Below are 26,291 nucleotides of genomic sequence, written 5' to 3'. Positions count from 1 at the left end.
CGCCCTTTTCGAGCTCATTGGTTTAACGCATAATGTATTTCTTTCAGAAGAAAGACTAAGCAGAGGTCCATAGCGGAGGTGGACAATTACACGGTTGTAGAATGTTAAAGGTAACTAAGAAATACGTTTCTATCCATTGGTACAATAAGGAGAGTTTGACAGTGTTACCGTGAAATTTATTCAAAAAAATAAATAAATAAATGATCAGAACATCGCAAATACATTAACATGATCACGTTCATCTTTTCTTTTTCTTTTTTTATGCATTTCTACTGTGTACTTTAACGTTTCGATTCAATCATTAAAAAATGACACCTCATAAGAACACCTGTATAAGGCTCCACCATGGTTTATTCTGTGTGCAGTGTTGTAATGGGTGGTGGTTGAGAACGAATAGTATGAGATGACAACAAAAGGTTTCAGATTAAAAAAGATGTAATGAATGCAATTAAACAGTCGACTTACAATAGGATAGGGCACACTGAGGACAAAATAAAGTGTCAAAGCTATATCAGGGAGACATTTCAAAGGACAGGATCTCCGTCAGCAGTCTGTAAATGACCAAGATGCGAGGCTCCTGAACAGGCTTTTAACACTTTTCTCGACGCCTCTGTTGGCTATTCGCACAAAGATCACTTTCACCTCATAATAGTAGTAGCAAAGTTTGGGTTCAGGGCTCTCCTTAAATATCCTCCGGTACATGAACAAGGGCGCCCACTTGAGCGCAGTCGCCATATTTAGTGTTGCTCCGTGCCCATAGTAAGATCCGCGAATGATCATCTCGGCTGCAACCACGGTTATGTTATCGACCCGTGGCACACCTGCCAGGGCACCTTCGGAGAGAGTGGTAGGGCTGCGGATGCAGTCGATCACCGTGGTCACCACTTTTTCCTGGAAGGCGAGTATCTTCGTCCTCATGGTCAACACAATATTTCTGGAAATTTCGTCAAAGAGCGTTGGGTTTGCCTCGGCGTCCTGTATCCCAAAGACCTCCACGTGCGGGAAGTTTTCTGTAAACACTTCGAGCTGCCTCCTGAAATCGGCTGGCTCGCCTTTCTCGGTGAGCCATCCGGCTCCGTAGCAGTGGTCTCTGAACGTTAGTTTACTTGAACGATGGTCCACAAACGTGGGAGCTACACGTTCTATGGTCCGCCAGTTAGGGTTACACGTGGTCAGCGCCCAGTCAAAGAACTCCGGAGCAGAGATAATGTTTCTCTTGGGACTGCACAGTGCTGAGATCTCGGGCACCAGTAGAGACGCAGCATTCGCCACATTGTCCGGGAGCCATCCGACGTCGTCGCTCAGGAGTTCCTCGGTGCTCCTGAAGTGTCTGGCAAGGTATTTTACTAGGTCAATCGTCACGGAGCCTCTACTCATGAGGATGTCACAGGGTAGCAGCTTCTGGGTCGGAAGAAGGCCCGCTTCTGATGCGGCCTTGAGCGTCAACAGCAGCTGAGTCATGTGTTCTGACCTCGCTGTTGGCTTTTCCGAAAGCGTTTTGTATTTCGTCAACTCCGCTATATTGGGCACCAGCTGTGCATACTGGAACACCAGTACACCTTTGGCACTGCTGCAAGATATTGTTCCACCATGTGGCCCGTTGAACACGTCGGGTATTGTGGCGAGGACGGTCTGTGACAGCTTAACCACCTTCAACTTGAACAACCTCATGTCGGCTTGGTCTCGAGCGGCCAGGGTCACGATGGCGACGGGAAGCTCGTCCTTCTTCTTTCTCCCTGTAATAGTAACACCTTCTGTGGTTCTCTGCTCCACATCCTGGGTCGCCTCCAAATCATTGGAAGCAACTACAGGGTCATTGAACCCTGTCACTACTGTACCAGCGGACACATCTGAAATCTCCTGTTTGTGTGAAGCATTTTTGCCCTGCGTGCCGCAGGCCTGTGTTTCTCTCTGGAGGCCACTGGGCCCTGCGGAAGTGTCGATGTCACCAGAAGCCCAAGTGATGGATGTGGACTGTCTAGGTCCTAACTTCGAAACCCTGCCGGGTGACTTGTCAGCAGGCCTCCGCTTGCCTTGGAATCGCTGGCGCAGAAGGGCACCCTTGGCACGGAGCTCCTCAACCTTGCTTTTGTACCAGTTCTCTGGCTGAATGTGATCGGGCGCCAGCCTCAGTGTGTCGAGGCCGTAGTGAATCTTGCACATGGGGTCGTACTTGGTTCCAAACTCAAAGTCCTTGTGCTGATATTTTGCGACGTAGCGTGGCACAGAACCGTCCGTGGGTAAGGGCTGGAGTGTTGTCACGCAACTAAGATCAGTGGTCAGCACCACGTCCGTGGTCCTGTAGGAGCCGATCGAGACCGACGCGGGCATATCGTAGTGTCGCGGTGGACACGTCGGGGATGTGATGTCCATCTCGGCACAGGCGTACCTAGGGGTGGAGAGCAGCACCGCTGGTGTGCACCGCTCCTGAGGGTACAGGGTGATGCACATCAGACCTATGTTTACAAACTCCTGGAAGCGGTCAGGGTTGAGACTGAGATTCCGGAGCCTGTTGTAGAAGGACTCCCTCACTTCTTTGAGCGACGGCCTGTGGTGGCTGTACCTCTGGAAGAGTTCGGAGGCACCAATTAGCTTCATGTGGGGCATGTCAAGGGTGGCTGGGTCATCGGGCCTGTAGCAGCCCATCATGGATGTCAGCGATTCTGCATGCGTTTTCCTGCAGAAGCTCCTGCTGCCGGGGCCGGCGTGGCACCAGAAGAGCGATTGGGACAACCTGCACTCCCACATTACGCAGTACCAGCTGAACATATCGCTGCCGAAGCTGTAGTCAGCACACCACAGCACCTCGGGGGGCATGTTTACCAGGTTGCCCTTGTGCTGGTCTGGCGTGATGAATGTTCCGGCGGCGCCAAAGTCGCTGAGCTTAAAGACCACGGGGAAGGGAGTCCGTGACTCGCACGCTGACACCAGAATGTTCCTGCTGGTAATGTCCCTGTGCTGAATAGACCTATTGCGGAGATAGTTCAGACCAAGGAGCGTGTCGTACTCCACCATGAGCATCACCTTGCTCACCCTATCCGAGTTGCCCAGTGCCTTGGTGAACTCCTGCAGGGTGCACACGGCCCGCTCCATGATAATCACGGACTTGCCGCCTAGAGCGTATTCAGCGCCATCGCACCAGTAGCCACCAAGCGTGGTTACCACATTGGGGTGCCTGATGGAGGAGGCTAGCAGCAGTTCCTCCATCTGGCAGGCCACCTGGGCGTAGGCCAGAAACCTATTTCTGACCATAGGCACCGACCAGTCGCACAACTCAGGAGACAGGCCCGTCTTGGCCACAAGATTGGGCCCCAGGGCCACCGTAACGCCAAATCCCCCATGGCCTAGCAGGTTATCGCCATCAGCCATGATCTCCATCAGGTCAAGGCTAGCGTGACTAGGACTAGGTCTAACGTCTGCCAGCAGTGTCCACGGATCCGGCAACAGATCAGCATCCACTCCGTTTGCACGCTTATTTATATAGCTCCTACCGAATCTGTCCATGATGGGCCCGGGCTTTGCCACACCTCTCAACGTCTTGTAGCTAGATGGGTTGAACCCCTCGATCAGGGGCCTGTCCTCGTAGTGGACCTGCGCTAACGTGTACTCTCGCCCCTGGGCCGAAAAGTTTCTGTAGAGCTGTTCAACGGAGTTATCAGCAAGCACGCGGCAACTTTCAACCAAGGGGTCACTGGGGGGACCGCGTCGCTTTTTGTTATGACCCATCACATAGAACAAGACCAGAGTGTTGGGCTCAACGTCGACTTCATCGCGTTGAACAATCGCCACGACCCACTTGGTCCTGGTTCTCACTTGTTGTTTCTTCTGATCCTCGGTGAAGATCATCACAGAGTTCGTCAAGCCGTTTTTCCGGAAGAGACGTTGGAGCAACTCGACCGTGTTCACTGAAGGATCCGAGGCCTGTGCCAGGCCGACGGGTTCCGTGACCTGCATGCATGACAGTAGCCCAGAAAGGTTCTCAGCGTCCACCGTCTGCACGTGGTAGAATGAATGATTCCGTATCTGATTGTACAGCTGTTCGGTAAACTTGGACATTTTGTCCGAAGTGAGTATTTACTGCCTGTGTGTCAAACTAGGAAGCTTGAGACTCAGTTGTGGGAAGGTAAATAATGGTGAGCCTGAAACGGGACGAGCTAGTGCTATCACAAGACGCGTCTCTAGAATTGTTCGAGATCCTCATTGTGGCTGGAGCTCCCGCAATGGGCCTGAGGCTGAACATATGCGGGGATGGAAATGCTCAATCAACAGTGAATCACCTGAGGGCAATGTGGCAGATGGCTGACTACTGCTATGTGCACCAGGCTGACTTAGAAAGGCTTCATCAAATGGATCTCAAGGCCGCGAAAGAAGACAACCTGAACATTCCCCAACCCATCATCTCGGATCAACGCAAGCTGAGATGCTACTACATTTACCTGCTGTTCCGCTACTGCATGACAGTGATTCTGACCTCCCGGAGGCGCACTTCTGAAAGGCTGTGCTGCAGTCCCAATAAGTATCACACTTTGAAAGACATACCACCCATTTGGCTCTCACAAACTCCTTTAGGCCCTTCACCTTCGGCTCCACCTCACATAGAACAGCAGCACACCTTTTCACATCCCGACCAATATTACAGTGGGATAGACCTGGGCAAAGTTCATACTCAGAACCGCCTCTATCAACGTTATCAGCAGCAACAGGGACAGCTACAGCAGGAGACCCAAAGCCATGACCTGGAAGCAAGCATGTGGAATCATATGTCACATGCCGCCGAACCATCGGCAAGTTCGCTGTGGTCTCCGTATCAACAGCAATCGAAGATGAACCCGTTATACCAGACCCGTCCTAGGAAGGATGGAGTGGATTCGGACTCTGATTGATGCGGGCACACTCTGCAGCTTCAAGATGTCATCCAACCTAGATCCCCTACGATCTTGAGCGGGACCACGTTGACCGTAGACCCTGCTGTCATCACTACTACCCAATTGCACCTGGTCAGGACTTTTGAGGTGGTTGTAACTCTTGACTGCACATGATGTTATTTCACCTATCTGTATTTGTGAGTAATAAAAACAAGCTTGACATAAGAATGTGCCTTATTGCGAGTTACATCTCCAATTACTGACAAACAACATTTTAGAGTGATAGTGTTTATTTTCATCAATTTAACATTCATCAGTGCAACCCCCCCCCCCCTAGGAAGCTGCTCCAGGTTTTCCTCAGAGTACCAATGCCTCAATTATCATGAGATGAGAGACACATCCACTTCAAAAGAGGCTGTTGTTTCCTGTGAGCGATGGTGATTTTACCCTCATCTCGGTATTGGTTCAACAGAGAGAATAGGTTTGGGAACCGACGTTCGGGGTCGATGTCAAAACTGAAGCCCATGTCTTCCATCTGGATGCGTGTGTTCCTAGGACCTGTTAGAGTACTGTAGGAAAGTGTGAAAAAGTACTTCCGATGAGCACTGTCACGGATGAGAAAAGTTCCCAGAGGGGTACCTAAAAGTTCTCTGTGAGCCCCCTCTGCGCTCAGTGGACCCCAGTAGAAGCCACTGAGCTTCAGTGAAGATTCAGTGTCCTTGATTAGCCTGTATTGTTTTTTAGAGCTAAAACACCCAAGGTGGCTAGCTTCCGCCATGATGTAGAGATCCGAGTATGTGTTTCAAAACAGTCCATAAGATGCCTACAACGTTCTGATATATAGTTCGTGTAAGTCCGCCCCCACACAGGTGGGCGGGTTCATTGAATCAGTTATGTAAATCACGATAAGAGGTGCTTATATGGTTGTTTCACATCTGAGAGTTTTTTGGTTTATTGATCCAATGAATATTACATTTTGCATTATAGGCAGCACCCACAGGCTATATAAACCTTGAAAGGACAGCACAGGTCAACAGTACACCATGGAAATCCAAGTCCTCACTGAAGCCGGTTACAAGCATTTCCGAGAGAGCATTGCAGAGATTGCTGGGCACAGAGGGTACTCTCTCGAATTTGTCATTACATGCAAGATCGAGATACATGCCAATGAAGTCACCCTGAGTGAACTTGGATATCAAGGGTCCTGGCCAGAGCTTAAGAAGCTTGTGGAGATTATGAGGGCAAGCAAATACGTACACCTCGTTGAGATGTTTAAGGATGTGAAATCCGAGTGCAGGACCGCGGGGCTGAATCTTCCCTCTGAAGTCCCTGGCAGCCATAGAGAGATGCCGTGTGCCGTACTCCACGCGACCCTGGATGAGAAGTTGCACTTTACCATTCAAGCGGATTGTGACCCCTCATTAAAAAAGTACTGGAATGTCTGGCGGGCCATCTCTGCGGTCTTGTTTTGGTTGACCGAATGCGCTTGCAATGCCAAGCCTCAAACTGCACCAGAGTCGAAACGACCGCACCTTCGTTACACAACGAACCTGCCTCCGGATACGTAGAAAGCAAGGGAACTGAGCGACTGCTTGTGAGGATCTTACAACCGGAGGATGAAGAAACGTATAATGCGTTGGATGCAAAAACTACACTATCACACCAAAACAGGGAGGGAGTGTCTCAGACAAAGGCCAGAGATAATGGCATATTTTGCTACTTATACGGCAGTGAAACAGACGTACAGCAGCGAAACAGACGAAACGCATACTTTTTGTTTTGTTTATTTGTCTTTCCAGATTGTGGTGAATAAAAAAGATCAGTAAAATATGCTCATTGTGTTGTTGTATATAGTTTTATTTGGTTTATTTCTAACATATCACACACCACAAGTTTCAAGGTACCATTTGTCACCACTTGTGAACGCTCGACAAGCATTAGAATCTTTGATTCCTGCAAAGAAACTGAACTGGCTTTCTGTCTCATGCAGGCCTTTCCCCTTCGTCGCCACTTTCCGAATCCGGCATCAAAGCTCGGTTCTGTTTCTTTCTCCGTGTTCTCCGTACATGGAATATGATACACCGCATTTTGTACACTACATAGTAGCGCTCAAAAGCTTTCTGTAAGATTGCCCTGATAAACATACGTTACCCATTATACAAATTGCAAATAACTGGGTTTGGGGAATGTCACCGCTCCCACAAAGAGTGTTGTGTGACCATTCTGAATAAGTGGGTCACGTCTCGTAATGAAGAAGAGAAAGGCTACATTTACGATGAATTCTTTAATAGTGGCACGTGAGCCAAAACAAAAAGGAATCATGCACGTAACAGCACAGGCCACTGTGCCCTTCTCGCAATCACGATACAGTGTTCACATTTTGAATAGAGGTAATAGCTAATATGCCATGTATTCTGTACATATCACATCTGCCAAAATTGCTGGCCACTCCGTTTGTCATGAGGGAAACTCGTTACGAAACCAATCGACCCGTTTACTCCGCCATCCTCGTGACACGAGCTGCTCTCGCTTAGTTTTTCCAAGGACTCGCCATAGGTCTCATCGCAGCCAACAATGCTCTCAGGCTTGTGTACTTCGGTCTTGAGAGCTTTCGCGCTGGGTTCCTTTGTAGCCTTGTGCTCTCTGCAGTTCTGTAAGAGTTCTTCATTGGACCGTGCACGCTTAACTTTTTTCCGCGTTGAACGGCGCTTCTCCCGATTGTGGAAGCGGTCTTCTTCCAAACCTCTGAACTTTAGCGAGGGTTGCTCGCACTTCCCAGCCTTGCGAGCTTCAACTTTGTGAGCATTCTCACTGGGCTCCTTGTTCGCCTTGTACTTTCCCGTCTTAGATTGCCTGCTTGCCTTGTGCTTGGAGTCTTTGCGGAACTTCTTAGAATCCTTGCGCGCCTTGTCCGTGTGCCCTTTGTGCGCATCGTTCATCTCGGACCTGAGCTTCAGCTCATTCACTATGTCAGTCAGCCTGTCCTTCTTAGCAAGTTCAATGTAACGGTCCTGTTGTTGCATCTCGGAGTGGAGCGTGGTATTTGCGGGGTTCTTCTGGAACCAGGTTGTTCTGGACAAGCTGTCCTTCAGAGCGGCGCTCAGTTCATCTTCCGTGTTGTGCTTCAGGCTCTTGAAATAGTTGACCAAGTCCATCTGGTGGTCCCAGGTCCATTGTCGCAATATGGGGGCGTTCTTCTTTGCGAGAATGGTGTTTTGCACATCAAGCAGCGTACAGACCGCATCTCTCTTGATCGGATTGCTGTAGATCCAACGCGGGTCCCTCAGCAGGTGGAACAAGTTCTTGATCCAGCATAGCTCGCCGCTCTTAGCTCGGTGAGCACGTGGTAGCAGGAAATTTTCGAGCTGTTGTTCTTCTCCCATGGTGACCTTGCTATCGACGCCTTGACAGTGCTGCTGCACTGCCAAACCCATGGTTTTTAGGCACTTGTCGATGGCGATCTGGTCCTCTTTGAGCATACGCATAAACACCTTGGCGTTTCCCGCGAAGACCGTTGCCTCCTTCTTGACACGAGGCTTGGACTTCCTTTCTCCCCACTTTGAGATTTTCATCATATTCTGCCACATAGGGTGGGCCCTGATTGCATTCCCTGGAGTCTGGAACTCAGGGCCGAACAGCTTGGCCCATTGTTCAAACAGGGGATCACACGGAGATCTATCATTCTCGAGGCCCATCATGGCCATGCAGTAGTCCTCGGCCGCTTGCTGTAGCCCCATCCAGTTCTCGTCCATGCGTTCTCTCAGCTTCTGCATGTTTATCCTTTTGGCCAACACTACAAGCGATTCATCGTTAGCCATGCTGGTGCACCATTTCAAGTATGACTCTGCCTTTGCAGTATGGCTGCACAGGAGCTCAGCCACGGCGAAGGGCTCTGGGATACCGTGGTTGAGCAGCTCTATGCCAAAAGTCACCAACTCATTGCGCTGTGGGTTTGTAATATCACTGTCCATGTGGTTGGGCATGGTTAATCTAACCCTGGAGTCAGAGTTCACGCGTCCACTGAATCGTTGAAGAGCTTGTGCGTGGATCTCGTTGTGCAGTTCAGGCGGGCTCAAGAATTCGTGCCTTCTGGTCAGACTCAGCAGGAGATACACGTGGCAATATGAAAGTTTCCCTTTGCCCCGCACCACAGTGTGCTCCACGGCTTTCAGGAACCTGGGCGTTGTCGATGCATACAAGGTAATTTGCGTTGCGGCCTGCTCTTGGCTGACGATCGGCACTATACAATTCCGAGCGCGGTTCGCGTAATTGAATTGTAGGCCCTGTGTGGCTGACTCTGCAATGCCGGTTACGAACTTGGTTGTCAGTACCCCAGGCCGCAACTGAGTCACCTCGTACCAAGGCTTCTTGGAGTCAGTTGAGTCCTCATACCCATCGTTCAGACAGAGCATAGGCATCAATCCTCCTTCACCCTGCCCGGTATCCTGTCCAACCAGCTCACGGACCTTGGTTGGAGTGAAGAAGGGCGTCAAAGCCTTGCAGTGCGTCGGCACCTCAAGAGACAGATCCCAGAACTCAAACAAGTTGCCCACAATGAGCCTGAGAGCGGTGAGAGTCTCACTGTCGTGCAGCGCCAGCACCTCCTGGATGAAGTAGGCTGGCTTATCGCCAAACAAGCCCAGGGGCACGACGTACGTGGCAATAGTGGAGAGCGAAGGGTCGACATGCCACAAGTAAGTCCGGTCCTTGCAGTAAGTCACCACAGGTATGATTTGCTTGATGCCAGCTGTCAGGTACTTCTCTGGCAGATAAAAGAGGACATAGTTGTGCTCTGCCAGCAGATAATGCTTTCTGCCGGCCCGGTCGACGTGTGCAGGGTCCGATAAGCACCGGAATCCATTACCTTGCTCTCGAATCTCGAACAGGTCCATCAGGGTTTTCACCAGCTCGGGTGATTTCCACTTTAGCTCCTTCACCTTTTCCAATGCCTTGATCTTGATAACCTTCCTCAGGTTTATGTCCTTCATATGCATGCGCGTCCACTGTGGGTCACCCAAGATAGCATCCATTGCTGATGTCATGATGTTACGGAGTTGTTTGTACGTCGGTTGGTCCGAGTTATCACACCCAAAACACTGCTGCTCACTCCCATCGTGATGCTCGCTGTACCAAGGCGGGATCTTAGACAAAATCACTGTGAGGCCTTTGCTCCCAGCTTCCGAACCCTCCCCGGTAGCTTCCGATCCTTCGACCGTGGTCTCTGCTGCAGTATGCATCATGAAGATTTTTCAATAGCTTATCTCCGAATCCTGCCGCTGCCGCTGCTGCTGTATGTGAGGACGTGTGCTGATACTTATACCTCACAGCCCGGGATCATATGACCTAGCCAGAGGTTTGGCCATCTGAGAAGTTGAATTCATGAATGGAATTCGTGGTTGGAGAAGCAATGTGATATGTGATATATAATATTCACCCTCACCCCACATGACGACTAATTGTTACGCCGTCAGCTGGACTTTGGCAGGACTGCGACTGTGCCTTATGTGCACACCACTGAGCTCGATTGGTCATAGTTGAGCTCGAGGTGTGTTTGTCTTTGTGTAATTTTGTGTATGTGGTTTGAGTCGTGTTGTTAATAAAGCACAGTAGACTCCTTTCAGTGTTCGGGTTCATTTTATTCGTTTCAAAGCATGCGCCAGGTTTTTTTTTGTTGTTTTTTATTCATAATATTCATTTGTCTTTATGGTTCATTGTGCACCCTAATCTGGTACAGCGCTTTAACGTTTGTGTTCTCAGGCTCAGATCGAACACCGCAGCCCGAGTCCAGGTGTTCCGATCTATTCAACCTACAAGTTAGTTCGGTGGTCACCGCCCACATGCAGGCCGATGGTTCTTGATCTTTCTTGACCATGGCAATGAAGTAGTCCTCCTCGTGGTGCAAAATAACGTACACGGCGTCACTTTTTTCAGAGCCGTAGGAATGGTAACATGAGCTGTACATCGAGAGTACAATTAGACGACAATCTAGCACCTGTGCCAGCTTGGCCATGTGATCACAATAGCAGCCTGACATGGATTCCTCAACCCTGTTCGAAAACAGTTTGTTCAGCTTGCACTTATCTGTGTGCAAGAGCAGTGAACATAGTGTACCACCCAGAACGTTTATGTTACCCAGGTAGACCATCGTCAGATCATCTCCGGCCTTGGAGAGCGCATCAAATACCTCTTGTTGCACACCCAAGCATTTGCCCTTCTCTGACTCTTTTTTGATATTCGCGACAGCGGTCTCCCACTTCATGCCCCTCGAGTGTTCGGATTTACCCCTTCGCCTTTGCTTGGAACCTGATGAGAATTCTCCATCGTTCGAGGAACGACGTTTGGTTGCGAATTTTACATGTGCGATAGGCTGTTGGAGCACTTCGAGATCTATTTGGATACAATCGTTGATACTCTGCTTGAGCCACTTGGCTAGGGAATAGGACTCTCCTTCAAAATTAAGGTATGACTGGTCCGTCTCGGAAACCCTGGCACATTGAGAGATGATGATCTGTTTGAGCTCGAGAATCAGAGTGTGCACCACTTGTTCTGTCACACCTAAGAGATTTGTTGACGCGCGCTGTTCATTAGCCAGTTCTGGGAACAACCTGTAGAGCGTTGACTTCACGTTATTTAGGTCCTCCATGACCATTTGGTTGCGCTTCTGAACTTCTTCCAGCACAGCACTGTCTTCTGCGTACCTTTGGTTAAATTCATGTATGGTCCTCTCGGCCAAAGATATTTCGGCCTGCGCTCGGTTTCTATCGATGTTCAAGGTGTCTAGTTTGGTCTCAAGCTCCTGTTTTTCCTTCCACGCATGATCGAGAGCGGCCCGCAGTTGCCCATTGAGCTGATCAGCCTCGGCCATACGGTGCACAACTTCCGAACGGTACTGTGAAAAGGCATTTGTTTCCATCAGCATGACCTGGATACACTTGGAGGCCTCAACCTCCTTTGCTTCAGCGACCTGCTTTGCTCCATCGGCCTGGATGCGTCGCTGTTCCACCTCGGCCATCCTTTCATGTGCCTTACCAAGTTCTGCCTCGGCCTCAACCCTAGCGACGTCAGCTGAGTTCTTCTCCAAGATCGCCTTGTTCATGCCTTCCACAGCCTCCTTCCAAGCATGCTCTTTGCACATCCTAACTTCCTCGACGTGCTTCAGATATTCCTCTGCATCCTTCCTGGCTTGCTTGGCCTCCGTAAGCTCCGTTTGAGCTTTATCCCTAGCTTCCTTGAGCTCGGTAAGCTCGGTTTCAACTTTGTCCCTAGTTTCCTTAGTATCTGCCAGCTCTATTTCCTTTTCCTCGAGTTTCTTAATGTATTCGCTCTTGTCCACCTCGAACTGGGTCAGAGTTAAGGCCAGGTCCTCCTTTTTTCGCTGGACATTCTCCAACTCCTTGACTAGAATAGCTTTTTCCTTCCTTGTCTCGACCTCTGAAGTCATCAGCTGCACTGCATACGTATGGTACGCACCACACAGCTCCCGTGTGAACTCCTCCGACAAACTTTCCCGCACCGTAAAGTCCCTGTATTCGTTGAACAAGCTTACAAGATTGTGAAAGCCCTGTGACATCAGCTTGAGCTCATTGAGACCACAGCCTGCCTCGGAAACCGAGGGGAACGACTTGGATATGATATCCAAGAACCTGGCACGAAAACCCCCGCCAGAGATGAACGGATCTGGATGGTCCCTCTGAAACCCGAGTACCTTGTGCACAACAGCCGATGCTCTCGTAGATATGGTCGATCTCGACTTTTCGGACCTCCTGAGCTTGGAGGCAAAAGGGTCCACTTGCGCTTCTTGCGTGGGCCCTGCGCTCGTAGCGACTGAGACACTGCCAAAGTGCCCAACATGCATCTTCTTCTGACTCGTACGAGCGATGCGCGGCACTCCGACCTGCGTCCTCCTCGAGCTCTTCCACCCCTGCCTTGTACTTTCGTTCGTGGTTCACACAGTACCTTGCGGGCTCCTTGCTGGTGCCAGGACACAGGACGTCGGCGCACAGGGTCGTACACGCGATGCCAAGGAGAAGTTTGTCAATCTGCTTCACTCCTGGGATTCTGAGAGGATCCGTGAGACAGGCTACACGAGGGTCCCGTCCGTAGGCAAAGCCGCAGCGCTGGCACTGACCCTCCAGGCTTCGGTTGGCTTTAATACTGGAGTGCAGCTGCTCGAGCGCTCCGGACCAGACCCTTGCCGCGCCGCAACAGAGAGCCGCCAGGCAGATGGCCCAGTAGTGCGTCTCGATGTACTCGATGCGCACTTCACACTTTCCCGCATTGCTTTTGTATCTCCTCAGCTGCAGCCCGTGAATCACCAGGCGTATATGCAGCAAGATGTCCTTATCTATAGGTTCACAGGCTTTGTCACAGCGCTGGTTGATAGCTGAACAGGACAGACCCCCAGCGGGTTTTCGATGGAGGACAAAATAGTTTCCCCAGGGTCGGGACAGTGACGGTTTGCCTGACGGGAGGGGAAATGACGCCTGCTCGTACAGGACCTTGAAGGCCAGCGGTGCCGCGAGCGCGGCCATGGTTTGGACCATAGCGGCGTTGAGCTCAGGCCCGGCGGGCATGTAGGAGACTGCAAGTCTGAGGGCTGCGTAGACACGTTTCAGTATGTTTTTCACCTCGTGTTCGAGAACCTTGCCCATGTACGTACCCTGCTCGTATCGGTCTCCCCAGGCACATCGGAGGGCCTGGCCCAAGCTATCGGGGGCATGGGGAGGCCGCAAATGTTCCACACAGCGTGGCCTTCGCTCTCCTCGATGAGAGGTCGAAGGAAATGTTTGCCCGAGATCAGACCATGGAACCTATTCCCAGAGGGTGCAGTAACAATGAGCACCAGACAGTGTGTGGCAGGGGAGAACCCGTTGTCAAGATCTATGTGGGCGAGGCCATGTCCGTCGTGCCGCACGGCCTGTAAGTGCGGGAGCTCTCGAGCGAGCTCGGACAGCGTCACCCGAACGTATTCCAGCGAGGCCACCGAACCTGGATTGTTAAGGTGAACAAGCAGCCGCAAGGGCAATCGAGCCATGATCTAGCGTTCGTTCATTTGCTAGTGAGAAATAAAAAAAGTACGGAACCATAAACACCCTCTTCTTCTTATGGTCATGCTTCTTTGATGGAGTGATTTCATTGTCACCATGTACTTTGAGCATAATTTGAGCGGAACACAGCAGTAATTACAAAATTGAACAAATAGACAAAGTAACTCGGTTTACTCATGTGATAGGATATTTATTATCGTTGCACAGACATAAATGTGAAGCAAATTACATAACAGTGTTCCAGGTGGGTCACGGTGTCCTCTCTTGGCTAGGTTATTCCTGGTGCTGTCACTCAACGTCGAAACAAATTCGTGTTCACGAAGTAGCAACAGATCTTATTTCTGAAGAATTTGATAACGCCCTGCGCATTCTTTAGCGTCTTGAGAGGTTTGCATAAGCCCGACTTGTACTCTGACACGATCATGGCATCCTTCTCTAAGGACACAATGTAGATGTTGTTGCATGTGGACACCTCAAACAGGTAGCATGGGTCTTCGAATCTGTTCTTGTAAGTGTACGCGGCCGCGGGGTCCCTTTCCGTGGACGATGCCCTACCTCCCCTGGAGGCTACTAAGGCTAGGAGTTCTTGGACCGTCCGGCATGTAGGATTCTTCCTGGAATCATTTTGCCTATCAAGCGTGATATTTTTAGGGTCTAGATCGTCACCCCACCACTCAGCGCCATTGTCCAACAGCTCCATCAAGTTCCTTTTCTGCATCACCAGCTCGGAAATGAAGTCGGGTTCCTGGCATCCCTTTAGTTCGAGGAGGGTGTAGGTTCGTCCACCGATGTTGCGCGCTACACGCAGTACAGCCCAGAGAGACTCACTTTCTCTTAACCCAATTCGGGCTTGGTCTTTGTCTGTCAAGCCACTGCAGCCGAAGCGAGTCTTAAGACCGTCCTTCTCGATGTGCACAGATATCTCCTTGATACAGTCACCCTCGTTGAACGTGACAGATATCAATTTGCAAAGGTCTTTATGCCCTTTAGTCTCATAGAAGTACTCCGAGTACACCAGATTGCCCGCTCCGCCTTTTGACAGGGCATCGTATACTTCAGTCTTTTCCGTCCGCCCCCACCAGGTTAGACCTAGCCTTGTTTTCACATCTGCCCACTGGTTTGACAATAGCTCCCAGGTGGCAGGCCAGCTGGGATTTTTCAATTCATTTCCGGCCTCTTTCAGGCGTACAGGAAAGGCTGTCTTGTTCATCTTGGAAAAACGTATGTCACAAAGACTGGGTCAGTTTTAGTAAGATGGGGAAATGTCTTCACCTGACACTAAGCTGGACGGCCTCTGGAAGGCTGATCAGACATTGCTTTATCATCTTCACTTTATTTATTAATCATTATTATTATTTTTAATGTAGTGATTGGTTTATTAATTTGTTTGACTATAAATGCGTTTGTAGTTTCTTTATTTTCATTTAAACATTGGACAAAAAGAAGGAGAACGAGGAGCACAAAGACAACAACAATAACAGTATCATATATCATAGTCACCACGGGGTAAAAACAAATCACTCTCTTCGTCCTCAGAGGTTTCATCCCTATTACCGAAAACGCCCACCCTGTCCTCCTTCTCCCCATCCTCTCCCTCTCCCGCGTCCTCCTTAGCGGGGTATTTCTCGGTCAACTTGAAGCGCTTCTCCGGCTCCTCAGAAACATGATGCGCAAGTCTCTTGACCTCTCTGCGCTTGTTGTGCGTATACAATGGACTCACGTTTTCCGTCAGTTTGATCCCATGCATTTGTATCATGTCGACCAGGGCTTCGTAAGTCTCCTTCTTCATTGTGGGGAAGAGGGTGTTGAGCCTGGAGACTTTGCATCTGCGAACAACGTTCCGGCTGGCCTCCTCAATTACCCTGCCCAACATCTCTGGCAATGAGGTGTCTTCAGGCTCCTTGTAATTGTCAACGTGGTGCTCGGAGCAGACGTCCTCGTTTATGCAGTCGTTGCTCAGCAAGTCTATGCGGTAAAAACCTTCGGTCTTGATACCGGCAGATTCTTCCATCTTCTTTGCCAACCTCAGGCAGCCGTACGGGGTAGGGAGGTTGGTATCTGTGAAGTTCCATAGAGTCATGTTGACTATCATCGGGGCCAGTAGCAGTGCCGGTCGGTTGGCCAACAACCAATTCATAGGTGTGTTCACACCTTCGCTGGTGAACTTTATTCTGGTGTATGTGAGCTTTGGGTCACCTCTTAGCACCTTGTCAACCTTGCGTCGCGTGTCGCCGATATACTGGAGCGTACCCTTTAACTTTTCAGGCAATGTGTCAAGATCCTTGTTTAGCCAGTCTAATTTGTCGAGTTGTATCAGCTGAAGCCAGCCGGCGTGACGATTGAAGGCTTTCCCTTTGATCTTGAAGGGGTCACCGCATCTGAAGTCCTGCAGCGTGTTCACAAGAGAATTAGCCTTGGGCATCAGCGGTGTTGACAGACGCAAGAGGTTGGTACAAAAAAGATCCAGACTCAGATCACTCAGATTCCACTCATCCTGTCCGTGCATGAGTTTGCCCATCTCGGCAGAGAAGAAGCCCATGCCAAAAGCCACTGCCTGGCGGATTGACAGGGCCAAGGTGACATGGCACATCGGCATATTGCCATTGGTGCCGCAGATCTGGTAACAAAGCTCCTTGTCGATATCATGTCTGTGAAATTTTGATTTGAATTTCGGCTCTTTTGGATTCAGGACGTTGCCCACCTCAGTGAATTCCGCTTCGTTGAAGCGGTGGTAGCGTAGATACATACCCAGCTGCGTCTTAGGTTGGCGGAACGCCTTGAGCTTTTCGCGCCAGTTGAACGGAGCATTCGCCAGAGCGCCAACCTTTTTTTTTAGCTCACTCAGACTAGTCACAGTGTCCAAAGATATTTCGATGGTCTCAGACATGTACGTGCTCCTACTTATGCTCATCTCAACATAAACGGTGCTGCACGCTTGGTTGGACCTCTGGTTGCCCCATTTGTTGGACCTTTGGTTGGCGTATGGTGTGGGCTTGAGAGACTTACCCCCCGTGCACACTTTGCCCCAAGTTGGCTCTTGATCGCAACCGAAACCCATACCGGAACACAGCAAGATCGTGTCACTCTTGTTCGATTCGACGCGTTCATATAGCGCCTTAACTTGAGCGAGAATGGCATTACGCATCTTCAACACGCTGCCATCCACCATGTGCAGGTCTCCACACTGGCTGTTGTACCGGCATGGCAGCATGTTGCGCATTGTCGCAAACACCAGGCACTGCAGGTAGGCCATCATGTGGTCAGAAAGCAGGTACTTGCAGATGTTGAGGTTGAGGTCCCGTTCAAGGTCTCTGCCACCCATCACTTTCGTGGCCAATTTTACCCCATTCGCGAGAGTATTTGCTCGGTCTCCCATCTGTGGCGCGTAACGCCACAGGTCTCGATGCAGCTCTTCTTCTCTCAACCAATTCTTAGGGTTAAATCGCTCCGCCATGTCATGGGCGATCCATCTAAAGCCCTTATCGGATGGGGTGCAGTCCGTGCCTTGAGCGAAAAGGAAACCCCGGAAAAGACTGTAGACCCGACAGCCCCTCACGCAGACCGGCAGGAACATGGGCCTAGTCAAAATCGCAGCGAACATCGACTCGAGGAAATTGTACTCCAGAAAAGGAGCTGAGGCCACGCTCATGATCATCCCCAAGCTCTGAGGTGGCAACTCGAAGGCCAGGCGCCCGGCAAGAAACTGTGCCAAATAAAAGAACACCATGTGTCGAGGCTCTTGGCCTTTTGCATCCGTAATGGGCTCGTCTTTGGCCAGCTCGTCCGCCGTAAAGTTGTCCAGCAGCTTCATGACAAAGGCAATCAGTTGAGGGGTATCCTCCTTTCCTGCAAGGCCAAACACGCTCCAGGGCTGCCACTGCCCATCCTTGTCATTAAGTTTATTGTCCGTCTCCTCTGAGGTCAGACATTCACTCAACGCAGAGTGGACAGCATCTACGCCTTGCAGTCTCACCAGGTTCTCCCAGATCATCTCCTCGTATGAACGTTTGGAGTAGTCAGTGAGATCTTTGCTAGCTCGACCGTTTCCAATATTGAGGAAGTGACCCAGGTGTTCCGCGTGTAGCACAAACACTTTTTTCGGTGCGGCGCTGGGGCAGTAAACATGGAACACGGGCGGCGTGTTGAGGAGGACGTGGGTCATGGGCAAGACCTCCGCTCTGTATTTGAGATCCAAGTGGTCGGGTCCAACCGTCAGGCAAAAGCCCTCCTCGGGGAGGCATACATCCAGTGCCTGGGCTCCGCTGCTTGTCATTCTAAGAGTCGTGGGGAATGTGGGCCAAATGATGTTAGAAAGGAACTGGTGAAGTTGCTGATGTGTAAAACCAACGCTCCGGGCTGTGAAAAGGCGTACGAAGTATGCCTATCTCTCTGGGACACTCTGGCCGCAGCGCTGACTTCGGAAGACGATGGCTGGTGTGCAAACTCGAAGCCAAGCAGGGAAGCGGTATCAGCGAGGGGGGACAAGAAGCCACTACTTAGATTGGGGCTGATGGCTCATTTTTACAGGTATTTATCAAGGAACCTGGGCCTTAATACCCTCCAGCACCTCACCCAGCTGAGGGGGGTCAGGGAGGCGGCTAGGCTCCTATACGTGGGCTCCGCCCCCACCAGCCAGCTAAGCTCCGAGGCAGGGGGGAACAGGAAGTCCAGAGCAAGCCAGTGCTGGGGCGTTAAGTGGCAAGCGTTAAGCTTTGTCAAAGGCAAACAGTCGTACTACAACACGCTAACCAAGGCCTTTCAGGTGGTGAAACAGGTCGGCTACGCGGGTTTGGCTAAGAGCGACCTCGAGTTGACACTCAGCTGCTACTTCAGACTGGCCATGGCCTACACCACCGACAGCCCGCTGGAGCTCGCGGCCGCGTATATGCCTTGGTTGAAGCCAGCGGTAGAACTGATAAACCGGGAGGACTTTGAAGAGCTGTCGAAATGCGATGAGCGTCTTCTGACCGAGCTGTACGCTGTGCTCAACTGCCTCGTGAACTGGATCAGGCCCACATGTGAGCAGGTACTGTCGGTACCCGGGCGGCCATGCGGTAAGCCTCGAGTTGGCGAGGGTGACCTTCGCTGTATCAGGTGTCTAAAGAACCAGACTTTCCGCTCGTCCGAGGTACGAGGCAACCCGAAGAACATTGACGTGGAATTCGACATGGACAGGATGTCTTTCGGCTCGTCCTGCTGCGGTGTCAGTGTCATCTATGTGCCCCTCTGCACTAACCTGGTCAACACGCTGACGTTCACCGACATGAAGCAAGTGTACACTACGTGCCCCTCATGCAAGAGGGTTGTCTTTTCGGAGCTGCTGGTCGACTACACAACACTCATCTCGCGTTGCGTTTGCCACATGGGGAAGAGATTCTCCAAAGGGGATCCGTCTATGTAGGATCACTCAGACAGGTGGAGTAAACACGCCAATGAAAACAGACACACAAGCCTCAGCTTACTATTAGCGTTTTGAACCGCAATCGCTGACAGGTCTGATCCCGAGTCAGAGGCCTGTCGATTCCAAAACTTTGTCAGACCAGGTGTTAAGGCAGCCAGACACACCCACCCCCGAAACCTCCCTCCCCAGGAATTAGGCTTCAAACCCCAAAAGACTATGAGTCAGAAATCTCTTAGGACCACTTCTGAGGGAGCGTCACTGGCAGTCACCCCTTCTGCGGACGTTTGGGAGACCATGAGCGGTATAATGCTGGTCAAAGAATCGCCAGAGACAAATACAAACGTTCATCCCTTTCCGGTGCGTCTGGACCCACAACACACAACTGCAGAGACGGAGAGGGTCCGCCTGATGGCAAATGAGGAATTAGATTCAGAATTATCTGACTCGGACAGCGACAGCTCGTACAGCAAAGGCTGGGACACCGACGTGAACATTCACACCACTATCAGCACCCAGTACGTTACGCCGCCCTACAAGGACAGTGACTATGAGCACGGAGAGATGGGCAATGATGGTCTGCTACATGGCTCGTCTCGATCAGAGAAAGACACAGCCATCGGCGAGGTCGAAAAGGACACTTGAACGCAGCCCAGTTGCGGGCTGGTATAACTGAAGAGTGTGTGTGTGACTGTTGTAATTGGTTACAGTCTCAACTATAATAAAGAAGTACAAAACACATGGAGTTTTCATTCTGTTTATTTGTATTATTATTATGAACTCTCCCTCACATGTACAGGAATTATAGAGAGCTGTTGCTATTTGCTAGTCTCCTCATTGTCAGAGAGATTAGCATAGTACATATTGAACCTGAGATACACTAGATATCGGTGCTGCTGCTCAAAGCAGTAAGCAATGCTCTCCTCCACCTTGTGACATCGACGAAGGAATCGAGAACGGTCCCTTGCCAACGTTTCCCAGGGCCCGCGCCGATCCTCACCGCTGCAGCTTACGATAAATATTTCGATATCCTCAAAAAAATGTACCTTTTTTTCCTCTTTTCTGTCTTCTCCTCCTCCTCCTCCTCTTTTGCTCGATTGTGCAAAGGGAAACTGCTGGAGCAGTGTGAACAGGGCGTAGGAAAGGCAACAAGGATTGGCAACAAGACATTGGCAAGGAGTAGTTCACAACAGCCCTGTCCAGCCAACCAGGGCTAGGTAAGTCCAGACCAACAGCCCTGTCCAGCCAACCAGGGCTAGGTAAGTCCAGACAAGAGTCAGCAAACCCTGTAGCCGGGTCCCAGATCATGTCCCAGATCCTTGTGTCACTGTCAGAAAAGTTATTGTTAGGAAGATGGCCTCCAGGAAACTCAATGCCTAACTTGATGTACTCTTCCAGTGAGTATTCACACAACTGAAGAACAATGTATCCAAAGTTCCGGTCCTTTTTAAAGTCCAGATATCGTACAATGGAAGGATCATCCAGCTCTGTAAGACGTAAAAGGTCTGTCTCTTTCTCCAGCACCTCATAGTCTCCTAGAAACATTTTCTTCACTGCAACTTTAGTTCCATCATCTCTTATCCCTTTGAAGACCCAAGTTCCATTTCCATTTCCCCCTATGAGGAATTCATCACCTCCCGTGTAGACATCCATGTGAGAGTTTGCAAGTGTGAGGGAGAGAGAGGACATTTTTCCAAGAAGCTCTTTGTTTTTCTTGGTGAGGTCTGTTGAGCCTTTGATCTCAAGTTTTCCCTTGATGTCTTTCCGGTCCCAGTCTTTCCTGAAGTGATTAACCAGCTCAGAAATACAAGTATTGACAGATACTTGTGGTATGTCTGGATAGGTTGCTCTACACATTGGACACATACACAAGGTCGCAGTGTCCCAGTAATGTGTGATACAGGTTTTACAGTAATTGTGCCCACATGGAATTGTGACTGGAGCAGTAAACACGTCCAAACAGATAGGGCACAGAAATTGCTCTTTAGAAGGGATCGTGCCGCAAGAGGCCATTTTGTCAGCCTTGGTGAACTCTCATTAGAGTTTGAGAGGGAAACCCCAGAGCTGCAATGTTATATAGGAGAGAAACGTCCTCCAGGTGGGGGCCAGCTCCTCGCTGGCAGGGGAGGCGCCTTCACAATCATTTTGTCTTCCTAACAGCATTCTGTGGATTTGTCTCTATAAGCTTTGAAAACACCCTACAGTGACTGGGGACTGTCCTCTAACAGTTTAACTATGGCTGATCAAAATAAAAACATTATTTGACTATACCCGATATTCTCCAATGCTCTCTTGTGTTTTGTACCTACGATATACGGTATAGATTTTTCCCAAAAGGTATTCCTAGTGTATTTAAATTTGAAAGTTGTATTAGCCCATATAGATTCAAGCAAGAAACAACAGCCTGATTTGAAGGAGATGTGTGTGTGTGTCACAGCGTGTTGTTACATGTCAGAATGGCCATAGTGTTCTATGGTGCCTGACTCAGGTTTGGTCCCTTGACACTAAGGTCAAAAAGAAAAACACGCTATGGCTTAGAGTGAATGTTGTTTATTTGTATTTACTTCAATTATCACATCACACAGAGAAATTACGCAATTGTCCCATGCTGGGCAGAAAGGTCGATCTTGTCCAGTGCGCTATCTGTTCTGCAGCGCAGAAATCTCTGCTCTTGTTCGGTTCGCTTTATCTTCTTCCAGTAGAGAAACCCCAGTAATAATGCAACCCAAAGAGCAACAGCAATCAAGCCCGATTGTGTAAGCGCTGCGAAGGTCGTAGTTCCATTCTCTCCGTTTCTTTCACCACCTTCCAGGATGACAGTGCTTGTCTCAAGAGTGTAGTTGAGGTGTGGCGGGGGACCGCTCGTAGTTCCAGTCTCTCCGTTTTTTTCACCACCTTCCGGTGTGAGAGTGCTTGTCTCAAGAGTGTAGTTGAGGTGTGGCGGGGGACCGCTCGTAGTTCCAGTCTCTCCGTTTTTTTCACCACCTTCCGGGACGACAGTGCTTGTCTCAAGAGTGTAGTTGAGGTATGGCGGGGAACCGCTCGTCGTTACCTTCTCCCCGGTTGTTCCACCACGTTCCAGGATGAAAACGCTTGTCTCAAGAGTGTAATTGAAGAGTGGTAGGGAAACAATGCAGCTCACCTCCCCCCTGCCCTCTTTGATCACCTCCATCTTCCATTGGGAGACATAGCAGTGTTTAGATCTGGCGTCTCTTGCTTGTGGCACACGCTCGCGGACAGGGGAGACGACAGGTTCAAAGGGTCCCGCAGGGTACCGCCAAGCAATTCCGGGGGCTTGGGGATACCAGCACCCTGAATGACATTTCAAATATTTGCCACCTTCAATCGAAGAGATCACTGGCCTAGACACTCTGGCGACATACAGCTGTATTATCACAGAGCTGTTCAGGTTAGGAACGTAACACTCGTACTCTCCTTCGTCATAAAACCGCACGCTGGACAGCTTCATTGACAGGTTACCTCGAGACAAATGCTCAGCAGAGACGGCTGTCCGGTCTTTGTACAATGTATTCAGACCATTTGTAAGCACACGTCCATCTCGCAGGATATACACATGCTTTCGCTGATAGCCAGGTCTGGTCCAGTCCACTGACATCTCGTCGGCTTTAACAGGTGTGTCAATGTCAATTTGACAAGGAAGTGTTACATCGTCTCCCACTTTTACCAGCACGGGGTGAGAGGACCCCGATACAGTGTGTTTTCCTATTGCATGTGTGATGCAGCAGCTGCTCCATAGTACCAGGGAAATCTTGAAATAAACCCAAGTGTACATAACTTACATATATGAATGAGGTCCTACTCAAAAGCAAACACTTCTCAAGTGGCACACTGACCAGAAGCACTTCGAATGACCAGGCTTTGTTTCAGCACCAAGTAGGTCCTTTTACAGTCACCGTCAACGTTTATATAGCTTCTTTTTTCTTCTTTTTGCTTGGGGGGGGGGGGGGGCGTAAATCTCCCTCCCCCTATACTTAAAAGAAGCACACGCATCATGTAGCCTTGTATGTTCCAGAGTTGTAAATCGTCAAATTCTGATATCGGCCCCACTAGTCAGCATAGATGTGGGCAGCAAATTCCTCTAGTGTCATGTCTGATTCTGGGGAAAAATTCATGATCCTACGCCTCAGTATCACGTCCTCGCGCACCTGAAGGGGTAGCCTGAACTTGTCAGCCTTGAAGTCCTCGTCCTTCTTGCCCTCGCCCTGCAAGAGTTTTTCCTCCTCAAGGAGCAGGGTGTCATGTATGAGTGCCAGCGATTCACCGTAGATCAAGTTCATAGACATCTTGCCCTGCAACAGCCCGATCTTTGCTGGGCTCTCGAACATGAGCTTTACGACGGCATTAGCATCAGTGACAATGGACAAGTTTTCGGCATACGCCCCAACGCATCGGTATAGGTCGGTCAGGTACTTTGCATCGCGACGGCACACAAGCAAGTGGTTGTGCTCGGTCCTGACCTGCGGCTGGTACGGCACCGGAGTTGCAGGTAGATGCAACAGGTCCACCAGGCCCTGCACGGCAAGGTTATCTTTTTTTAACATCACCCCTTTGCAGGGAGTGCAGCAAACCGACCTAGGGAAGCCGAGAAGCTCACCAAGCCCTTGACCTGGGCACCGTTTTAACCACAGCCCCCGATCCTCGAGGACGTAGGATGCATGCTCTTGACAGCACGCGCACTCAAAGTTGAATATGTGATTCCGTAGCCCCTCCGTCATGGACAGGGCAGCACGAGCATTAGCCTCAATGTAATCTGCTTTGGACATGAGAAATCGGAATGCGTTGATCAGGCTCACCCTGTTGTCCTCCTCATCCAGGGAGTAGAGTCGTTTGAACGGGTGCTCATTTGTCCCGGAGGCGGGCGTCGGGAGCGCACGCGCCTCGGTGCTGGGCACCCACTCTGCGGGGTGCCCGGAGGGCTCACTGGTGAGCACTCGGCGGGCCTTGGAGTCCATTAGGGTGAACTTGACAGGCACCTCTCTGTGGTCACCCTCAGCGTAGGCTTTCAGCTCGAGTCTGTCAACCATGAACAAAGGGCTTATGCCATTAATTCCCACCAGATGCTTCAGAAGGACATTATGAAACATGGGTCTGTTGGGCTCACAGGCGGTTGTTTTCTCGCTTATAAGCACGTCGTGGATGCTGAAATCCATTGTGTTGCTCGGTACGACTTCCATAGTCAAGACCACTGTACATGAATAGTCCTGGGGCGAACCAGAGAGTTGAAAAAGAAAGCAGATTTGAACTGGATTGCCGGAAATTAATTAAGTGCCACTGTTTTACTCTTCTCTCCCTCTTTTGCTCCATGATTGTGCAAAAGCAAACTGCTGCGGGTTTACTACTGCCTTAGTGCATTTAGCTCAAGGAAATAAGACCACTGGAGGGGGGAGGTTCCAAGATTGGCACTCTGCCTATATTACATTGCAGCTCTGGGTTTCCCCTCTCAAAATCAGGTGAGAGTTGACCAAGACAGAAACATGGCCTCTGGTGGCACGATCCCTTCTAAAGAGCAGTTTCTGTACTGTGCCATCTGTTTGGACGTGCTACCTGATCCAGTCACAATTCCATGTGGGCACAATTACTGCAAAGACTGTATCACGCATTACTGTGAGACTGCGAAGCTGAACTCCACCCGAATCCTCGCGTCCAAAGCCGCGTGCAAAATCTTCGACAAAACCGAGGTCAAGCCCAAAGCAGAGGAGAAGTCCACGGAAGACGAGCCTCTACTTAAAGAGAACCCCAGACGCTTTGTCATCTTCCCCATCCAGTACCATGACATCTGGCAGATGTACAAGAAGGCTGAGGCCTCGTTCTGGACAGTTGAGGAGGTTGACCTGTCCAAGGACGGGCAGCACTGGGAGTCCCTGAAGGACGAGGAGAGATACTTCATCTCTCACGTCCTGGCCTTCTTCGCAGCTAGTGACGGCATCGTCAACGAGAACCTGGTGGAGCATTTTGCCCAGGAAGTACAGGTGACAGAGGCCAGGTGTTTCTATGGTTTCCAGATCGCCATGGAGAACATCCACTCCGAGATGTACAGCTTGATCATCGACACGTACATCAAAGACCCGAAGGAGAGAGATTATCTGTTCAACGCCATCGAGACACTAGAGTGTGTAAAGAAGAAGGCAGACTGGGCGCTCAACTGGATCGGGAACAAGGACGCTGCTTTCGGAGAGCGCATGGTGGCTTTCGCTGCTGTAGAAGGGATCTTCTTTTCTGGTTCCTTCGCTGCCATTTTCTGGCTGAAGAAGAGGGGGTTGATGCCCGGCCTCACCTTCTCTAACGAGCTCATCAGCAGGGACGAGGGTCTACACTGCGACTTCGCGTGTCTGATGTTCAAACACCTGGTGAACAAGCCTTCAAAGGAGAGGGTCGCACAGATCATCAATAAAGCGGTGGCTATTGAGGAGGAGTTCCTGACCGAGGCACTGCCTGTGAAATTGATCGGTATGAATTGTGACATGATGAAGCAGTACATTGAGTTTGTGGCAGACAGGCTGATGCTGGAACTGGGCTTTGACAAGCTCTACAAAGTGGAAAACCCCTTTGACTTTATGGAGAACATCTCACTGGAGGGAAAGACCAACTTCTTTGAGAAACGAGTCGGAGAGTACCAGAGGATGGGAGTCATGTTCGGTAACGTAGACACCACTTTCAGACTGGATGCCGACTTCTAAGAGTCCTTTGGACACAGAGATATTCGGACACTTGACTGTTCAATAGCGATAATTCTGGAGCTTCTTCCTCTACACTATTATTATTAGGTGCATAGTGGAAGAGGTGGTCGAGAGTAACCTGTAAATGTACCTTGTTTTCAAATAAAAAACAGCTTCATGTTACGTTGACTTACAGTGGTTACTTTGTAGATTTTTATTGTTATTACAAAACATACAGTAACCACTTCAGCCCTATATACATTTCGTCCACACACACACACACACACACACACACACACACACA

At 50.2% G+C, this 26,291-nt stretch overlaps 1 protein-coding gene across 1 annotated transcript; it reads left to right on the top strand.

Moving 5' to 3' along the window:
- Nucleotides 1–24,805: 24,805 nt before the first annotated feature.
- Nucleotides 24,806–26,008, top strand: LOC311038551 (ribonucleoside-diphosphate reductase subunit M2-like; the record flags this gene model as incomplete). Its single annotated transcript, XM_084048124.1, has 1 exon — nucleotides 24,806–26,008. One exon carries the CDS (start codon nucleotides 24,806–24,808, stop codon nucleotides 26,006–26,008), a length of 1,203 nt encoding a protein of 400 aa, XP_083904250.1.
- Nucleotides 26,009–26,291: the final 283 nt, after the last annotated feature.

The sequence above is a fragment of the Gymnoscopelus microlampas genome (genome assembly GCF_963454915.1).
Source record: "Gymnoscopelus microlampas genome assembly, chromosome: 22".
Taxonomy (NCBI): domain Eukaryota; kingdom Metazoa; phylum Chordata; class Actinopteri; order Myctophiformes; family Myctophidae; genus Gymnoscopelus; species Gymnoscopelus microlampas.
This window is presented reverse-complemented; position numbering and strand designations above follow the sequence as displayed.